We start from the raw sequence: 8,239 nt of genomic DNA on the forward strand, positions 1-8,239 counted from the left end.
TAGCAGTTATCTTATCTTCGTGATTTACCATTGAATTAAGGAATTAAGTAATATGCTAACTTCAAGACTTTTTAATTTAAAAAATAAAATACATCTAGACTTGTTGGTTGGAGAAAATTCAGAAGAGGGAGTGTTACTCAGGATCATACATCACACGATTTACATATTTTAATATTATTTTTTATTATTTTTATTTTTTATTATTTTTATTAAATTAATTAAATTATTTTACTTATTATCGATATACCATATATTTATTATAAAAAAATAAATAAATAATTAAAATATATGTAGTATGTAATATTTGAGAATGATAAGTAAAACTTTTCATTAATTCATTCTCAAAACATCCCGAGTAGGTCCACGTGGTAGTGGGGTCTGAACTGGCGGTTCTCATTGATAGGCTGTCGGGGATTCTGGTGGTACAATATTTATCATCCATGTGGCAATCGATATCATGAGTGTTACAAGAGAACTGATCTTATTATTTTTAATTATTATCATTTTTTATTTTTTATTTTTTGAAAGAAAATCTCCTTTGTATTACTTATAAATGAATTGTATACAAACTTTTTTGTATAACAAGATTTTATATCTTTGGTGGAAGACTCTCTATCAAGATCTTTTCCTCAACTATAAAAAAAAGAAATTTTGGCAAGCTTATGAGCAACCTTGTTACCTTCGATGGGTATGTTGTATTTTTCATCTTGGTCTATTCTTGAGCATACCTTTCATATCTTTAACCATCTGTTCAAACCATTCACAGTTTTCCTTCTCTTTAACCATCTTGGACTATGATAAGATTGTTGAACATGACTACATGCAAGTGTTGTTGTGACAGCCAGGAGTAATTTAATATACAAGGCATTTAAAACTGTCGTATCTATTTTATCACTGATTCATCAGGACTATTTACTCCAGTGTCTTTCATGTCTAGGCCCTCTAGTCAATGCGAGAGGACATGACCATTAATTAGAAACCTGCATATTTCCACAGGTTAGTGACCTACTATGGGAAAAAAAATTTATTGCTGGTCAGCTTGAGTTTATCAACTTCGTGTAGTATACGCTATCAAAAAATATCACAAAAAAAAATATCACACTCATCTTTATGGGAAAACTCCAAAACCCGCGACTATTTGGATTTTTTATTTAACGATGACAATTTCAAAGTGGTGTTGCTTTGCCGCAACTGCAAGTCCTTTTAGAAAGACAGCTTGAGCAGTATTCGAGTTAACTTGAGTTGGCTTATTATTGGATTTTATTTCACATATTCATAAATTATTTTTTTAAAAACAAATTTGAATTTATTGATCATGAATTGTTTAGTTGATTTATTCATTTTTAGAAGAAATAGATTGAAATTATATATATATATATTTCTCTAATACCAGGATAAAACTTAATCACCAAATGAAGCTTATCTCAAGAACTGAAAGAGAAATAAAGAACAGGGCACAAAGTACAGAGAAACCAAAAACAGAGAAGAAAAATAGAAGCTATGATTTTTCATGATTTTCTTGTTCTTATTGAACAAGAAACTATGATATTTGTTTTGTCCCTTAGATATGTATATATTCTACCAGTGACCTTAGTTTAAGCGATAAATCTTTACTTAACCATGATTTATCCATAATATTTAGGGGTGTGCATATATTTTTATAACCCGCTTGACCCGCTTGACCCGATCAAATCCAACCGATAAAGGTCGGGTTATAATTGAAGCGGGTCATTTGAAATGTCATGCGGGCGAAACCGCAGCTGAAGAACAACCCGTGTTCTCTCACACACCTCAGTCCCGACTCCATCTCCTTCATCTTCAACCCTAGCCCCCCTTCCTCTCTCTCTCGACTTCTCTCTCACCAACGTGATCTCTCTTTCTCTCGCTCTCTCTCTCTCTCACACAGACGCTTGCGTGGGTCTCTCTCTCTCTCTTCGATCGCAGCTCCAAGATCAGCTTCGGCGTGGGTCTCCAAGGAGGTATGTTCCTAATGATAGATGATGATTCTGGTTTTTACTGATTTTCGAGTTTGGCTAATTGGTTTTTTTGCTAGTTCTAGGTTTAAGATGTGGTTTGCTAGGAACTTTGTGGGTGATTTTGGTGGTGTCCTGCTCTGGTTTTGTATTGGAAGCCAATGGTGATGTGATTTAGAGCTGGTTTTTGTTTGGGTCTGTGATTATGAATTTTTGGTAGATTATTATGAATTGGGGCTGTGTTTTGGAGCTTGTTTGTGAAAAAATCCAAGTCCATGGTGTTTTGATGCTCTGATTTTGTATTGGAAGCCAATGGTGATGTGATTTAGAGCTGGTTTTTGTTTGGGTCTGTGATTATGAATTTTTGGTAGATTATTATGAATTGGGGCTGTGTTTTGGAGCTTGTTTGTGAAAAAATCCAAGTCCATGGTGTTTTGATGCTCTGATTTTGTATTGGAAGCCAATGGTGATGTGATTTAGAGCTGGTTTTTGTTTGGGTCTGTGATTATGAATTTTTGGTAGATTATTATGAATTGGGGCTGTGTTTTGGAGCTTGTTTGTGAAAAAATCCAAGTCCATGGTGTTTTGATGCTCTGATTTTGTATTGGAAGCCAATGGTGATGTGATTTAGAGCTGGTTTTTGTTTGGGTCTGTGATTATGAATTTTTGGTAGATTATTATGAATTGGGGCTGTGTTTTGGAGCTTGTTTGTGAAAAAATCCAAGTCCATGGTGTTTTGATGCTCTGGTTTTGTATTGGAAGCCAATGGTGATGTGATTTAATTTTGAAAAATGTTAGTATCTTTCTAAGTTGGTGTAAAAACTGAATGGGGTATGCATTTGTGTTGCAAATTGTTTATGGCTTGTCAAGAAATGGGACAGCAAATAAATGAATTTACTATTTATCATTGGTCTTAAGCTTATTTAATAATAGTAGATGTTATAAACTGCAAGGTTAATTCTGTGAATTTTCTAATGTTAGCTAAAAGCTGTCATGTAACTGACGATAAAATGAGTCAATTATTTAAACTAGACAAAGGGGTAGAGGCATCAGATACAATTTATTGCATATATACTTTTCGATTTGGCACTTAATAAAATTATGTAGGTTTGGAACGATTTTATTATTTTTAATAACAAATGCACCTTTAATTCTTTCCTTTTTCTCTGTTTTCCTTTAATAGAATGGGAGTAAAGACTGCAGAGTTTTTCTTTAATGTAAAATAGAAAAATAGATAGGAAGTCATAAGTGTTGGAGCTTACAGTCTTGCACTTTATGCTATCAAATGGTCTTAATTTTTACTTTATCAGTCATAAGTGTTGTATTATATATGTTGATGCTTTCACTTTATCAGAAAATTACATGTTAGATACTAACATACATTAGGCTGCTTTGTCATTTCAATTTCAATTGGTATTCTTATTTTCTCATACTTTTATTATATGTCAGTTCGTACCATGGATTCCTTCAGAAGTGACACTCCTACAAATTTAAGAGACAATGAGATTTCTACTCCTTTAGCTTCAAACATTAATTTGTCTAGTAGTAGCAACACCATCCTCCCTCCCAAAAGGAAGGCAAGTAAGGACCCATCAACGGTGTGGGAACACTTCACAAAAATAGATGGATGTTCATTAAGTGACCCAAAAGCGGGGTGTAATTATTGCCACAAGACTTACGCTTGTCACCCCAAAAAACATGGTACATCAAGTATGTTGCATCATGTTGGTGTTTGTAAAAAAAACCCTGATAGAAATAGACCCAAGGATCAACAAGCTACACATAAGTTTGATCCAGAAGATGTACGAATGGCAATTGCAGAGATGATAATTTGTGATGAGGTTCCGTTTAAGGTGGTGGAAGGACAAGGATTTAGGAAGGTATGTCAATCACTAGAACCAAGATTCCAAGTGCCATCACGAACCACTGTAGCGAGAGATTGTATTAAACTATTTAAAAAAGAGAAGGAGAAGTTGAGGAAAGTATTTAAGGAAATTGGGCGGGTTAGTTTAACTACTGACACTTGGACATCCAATCAGAACTTCAATTATATGTGTCTTACTGCACACTTTATTGACTGTGAATGGAAATTACACAAAAAAATTATAAATTTTTGTTTAATTCCTAATCACAAAGGGGACACTATTGGAAGGCATGTGGAGTCGTGTCTACAGGATTGGGGTATTGAGAAGATTTTTACTGTTACAGTTGACAATGCTTCCTCAAACGATGTTGCCATTGATTACTTAAAAAGATTTGTGGAAGGTCATTTGTTGGAGGGGAAGTATATTCACATAAGGTGTTGCGCTCATATTATGAACCTTATTGTGAATGATGGGCTAAAAGATTGTGATGATTCAATTGCAAGGGTGCGCAATGCGGTTAAATATGTTAGATCATCTCCTGCAAGAATGGAAAAATTCAAAAAGTGTATAGAGAAGGAGAAAATCAGTTGTTTAAAATTAGTGTGCCTTGATGTTCCCACCAGATGGAACTCCACTTATCTCATGCTAGAAGTTGCAGAAACATTTCAAAAACCATTTTTGCGATTGGAGAATGAAGATGGTTATTTTTCTCGCTATTGTCGTAGTGTGGGCTTGAGCCCCCCAAGCTCTAGTGATTGGGTGAGAGTTAAAATAATGGTTAAATTTTTGAAGATTTTTTATGATGCTACTGTGAGACTTTCTGGCTCTTTGTATGTCACATCTAATGCATATTTTCAAGAGATTTGTGGCATTCAATCGCATTTATCAAAAATGAGTCAAAGTAATGATCCAGTCTTGAAAGTTATGGCTACGAGCATGAAGAGTAAATATAACAAATATTGGGGATCAATTGAAAAGACTAACTTGATGATATTCATTGCTGTTGTTCTTGATCCAAGATGCAAATTTAGTCTTTTGCATTTTTGGTTCAAAAAAATATATGGTGGTAATTTAGTTGAAGAAATGATTGTAAAAGTGAAAGAATTGATGATTGACATGTACGGGGAGTATAGTATTATGTATGGGAGTTCAGGTGGAGTTTCATACTCTGAGCCTCCTTCCTCAGTTGATCCTAGTATGATTGATTCTGATTCTCAGCAAAGTTTTTGGGTTGAATATGAGCAAGAAATTATTGAAAGTAGTTTGAGGAACAAATCAGAGATTGATCAATACTTGGAACATGGTTGTGAGGCACGAGTTCCAAATTTTGATATTTTAGATTGGTGGAAGATCAATGAAATCAAGTATCCTATTTTGGCGAGAGTTGCACGGGATGTGATGGCCATTCCTGTTTCTACTATTTCTTCTGAGTCAGCCTTTAGTGCAGGGGGTCGGGTGCTTGACCCATTTCGTTGTTCATTATCTCCAAGAACAGTTGAGGCACTTGTTTGTACTCAGAATTGGTTAAAAGATCCAATAACTATTGATCTTCGTGCCTCGCTGGACAATGTTGAAAGTTTTGAGGCAGAATCAGGTAATGAACATATTTCTTTCTTCCATATTTATTGAAGTTTTTCATAATGTTTATTTTTATATAATTTAATAATCTTTTTTTCTTTTTTTTCCAGAATTTGATCCCCAATCAAGCTTTATTTATATTGATGATGAGTGACTCAAGGCTTATGGTCGACACATTCTATATTTGTTGTTAAAGATTCTTATTTGAGGATTGTTTATTTCATGTTCATGAATTTGTTTAAAAGGACTAGAATATTTTCCATGGGATGTAACGTAGTGGATGGTTGGGATGTAATGTTTTATTGAGAAAGGCTGGAAATGAGATATTAAAAAAAAAGCTGGACATTATATTCATGATAATATATATTTATGGATATTAATGTTTTATTGTTTATGTTATGGATGACTTACGGGGATGTAACATAGTGGATGGATGGGATGTAATGTTTAAGGCTGGAAATGAGATTAAAAAAAAAAAAAAAAAAAAACCGCAGCTTTAACCCGACCCGGCCCATTCGGGTCGGGTCGGGTCATTCTGTGCTGTGGCTGGGTTGCGGGCCACAACGGGTCGGGCAAAAAGTTGGTTGGGCGGGCTGTTGTTCAGGCCAATATTAATTCAATATTAGTTCTAATTAATTACCATCAAACCATGCATTGTGGCTCACGGAGATTAATTACAAAACTTTGCTTTACAATTTAGTCATGTCTTGATCTGGTATATAAATTATAAATTTCTTTTTGAGTGCTTCTATTTGTTGACATTATTCTTCTATATATGTGGTTATATTAGATTATGCAAAATTATGTATAGTTTTCTTCTTCTTCTTTTTTTCACTTTATTTATTTATTTATTTATTTTTGTTGCTTTGATTCCTCAACGAAATTGCATTTAATAGCTAATTTGATGGGTTTTTTTTTTTAAATATTCAGTACTCTAAACTAGCACTAGCAAACCTGCTAATGATATCCATAACTACTAAAGATTAAAAAATTGCACTCTGAGTTCAAATTTGATCGTTAAAATCCATAATAATAACACATATGACGTAATTTTTACCAAATTTTAAAGATTTGAATCATTTGATAGTTAATTGAGGTGTTAATTATTAATTTTAATAATTTATTATATATATTAAAGCAGGTCAAAGTTGAAAGACATTAATCACGTAATGTCTCTAAGTTGGAGATCAAACTGTTTATCCCCGTCGAACTGAGGAGCAATTTGTAGAGTTTTGGTCAGAAACAGCAGTAATTGCATACTTAATGTTGATATTAGACCCTTTGAAAAGTGGTGTCAAGCTTACAACAATTTTCTAAAATGTGAATGATTGATGTTGATATAATCTGCAAAATTTTTCTTCACTCGTCCACGTCGCACAGAGCATTAATCTTATAATCGATGATTTCAGGCATATAATCTGCATAATTTTTCTTCACTTTGGTATTGCGAAAGCTTTACCTAGAATGACTTTAATTTCATTCTTATACGAAATAATTTCCTAATGTCATTGTATGAACATTTTCTTATATGAACATTTTTTTTTTAATTTAATGTCATTGTACGTTTGGAGACTCCTGGCCACTAATTTCTGTTTTTTTTTTTTTTTTTGAAAAGAGATACTTCATTTCCTTAAGAAGACATTGCAGACATTTCACTTCTTACTATCTGCTGAATACAAACTGGCGTAAATTCAAGATCTAACAAATCATTCGAAAGAGTAAGAGCATTTCTGGCCAAGCTATGGGCTGCCTTGTTGCCTTCCCTCCTCGTGTGAGTTGCTGACCATGTAGCAAAGGAGTTCAGCTCCCTCTTGGCATCTTCCACCACCAATCCACCGTAACTACAGTCAAGAACACTGCCATTAAGAAGCCTGATGACTTGTACTGCATCCCCCTCGACTACCAACCTAGAAACACCAATATCCTTACAAAAGACCACACTCATCATTAAGGCATAAGCTTCCCCACTAAAAGGATCCAAATTCAGCTCCCTTCTGGCCTGAATAGTACCGATGCTTCTTCCCATGTGGTCTCTCAAAATGGCACCAACCCCCACTAGTCCCTGAGCAGTGTTGATGGCTACATCCCAGTTCAATTTGTAGTAGCCTGCAGGAGGTTTGATCCATACACTAGCTGACCCCTCACCATGACTGGCTGGACTGGAGCTTTGATGGTCTCGACTAGACTTGTAAGCCTCTATTTCATTCAGGGCTTTGCTTAGGACCTGGTTTGGGTGCATAAAACCCTTACCATGAATAAAACCATTTCTTCTGGTCCATAGAGAACGACATATTACTGCCACTTCCATGAGCTCCTCCCCTGGTAGTTGCTGACTAAGAATACCCCAGGTTTCCTTAAATGAAGCACAGTTTAGGTTCAGCTTTTGGATCTTTTTCCTGCACTGACTCCACACATCCCTCGCAGCCTCACAGCTCCAAAGAGCATGCTCAGTCGTCTCACATTCCAGCTTGCATACTGGACAGAAGCTTTCTGTGACAATGTGTCTTCTTTTCAAGTTTGCCATGGTAGGTAATGCCTCACTACATGCTTTCCACATGAACATTCTGACTGCTGGGGTAGTTGGCAGCTTCCACAAGATTTTCCAAACACTAGCGAGAGGGTCAATGCATGAGGACCCCCCCATTAGTCTGGATTCCATCTCTCTCTGAAGGTGATAGGCACTGCTGACTGAGAATTTGCTGTTTTTAGTACCATTCCACACTAATTGATCATCTCTACCTCCTATGCTAATTGGAATAGACTTGATGGCATCCACCTCACTTGTAGAGAACAAGCTGTTGATGACTGGTTCTTTCCATTGCT

At 35.2% G+C, this 8,239-nt stretch overlaps 1 protein-coding gene across 2 annotated transcripts; it reads left to right on the plus strand.

Moving 5' to 3' along the window:
* Window positions 1-1,517: 1,517 nt before the first annotated feature.
* Window positions 1,518-5,803, plus strand: LOC122278038 (zinc finger BED domain-containing protein RICESLEEPER 2-like). 2 transcript variants are annotated; one of them, XM_043088107.1, is made up of 3 exons: window positions 1,519-1,979; window positions 3,423-5,432; window positions 5,527-5,803. In XM_043088107.1, exons 2-3 carry the CDS (start codon window positions 3,431-3,433, stop codon window positions 5,568-5,570), a joined length of 2,046 nt encoding a protein of 681 aa, XP_042944041.1. In that variant the 5' UTR covers window positions 1,519-1,979; window positions 3,423-3,430; the 3' UTR covers window positions 5,571-5,803. The 2 variants fall into 2 exon arrangements, with proteins under 2 accessions (XP_042944040.1, XP_042944041.1); XM_043088106.1 differs by having other exon boundaries at window positions 1,518-5,432.
* Window positions 5,804-8,239: the final 2,436 nt, after the last annotated feature.

This window comes from Carya illinoinensis, chromosome 10, assembly GCF_018687715.1.
Source record: "Carya illinoinensis cultivar Pawnee chromosome 10, C.illinoinensisPawnee_v1, whole genome shotgun sequence".
NCBI lineage: Eukaryota > Viridiplantae > Streptophyta > Magnoliopsida > Fagales > Juglandaceae > Carya > Carya illinoinensis.

Coding starts and splice junctions, on each gene's coding strand:
- LOC122278038 (XM_043088106.1), top strand. CDS start 3,416: ATGTCAGTTCGTACCATGGATTCCTTCAGAAGTGACACTCCTACAAAT. Junction 5,433..5,526: donor AAGTTTTGAGGCAGAATCAG/GTAATGAACATA, acceptor TTTTTTTTCCAG/AATTTGATCCCCAATCAAGC.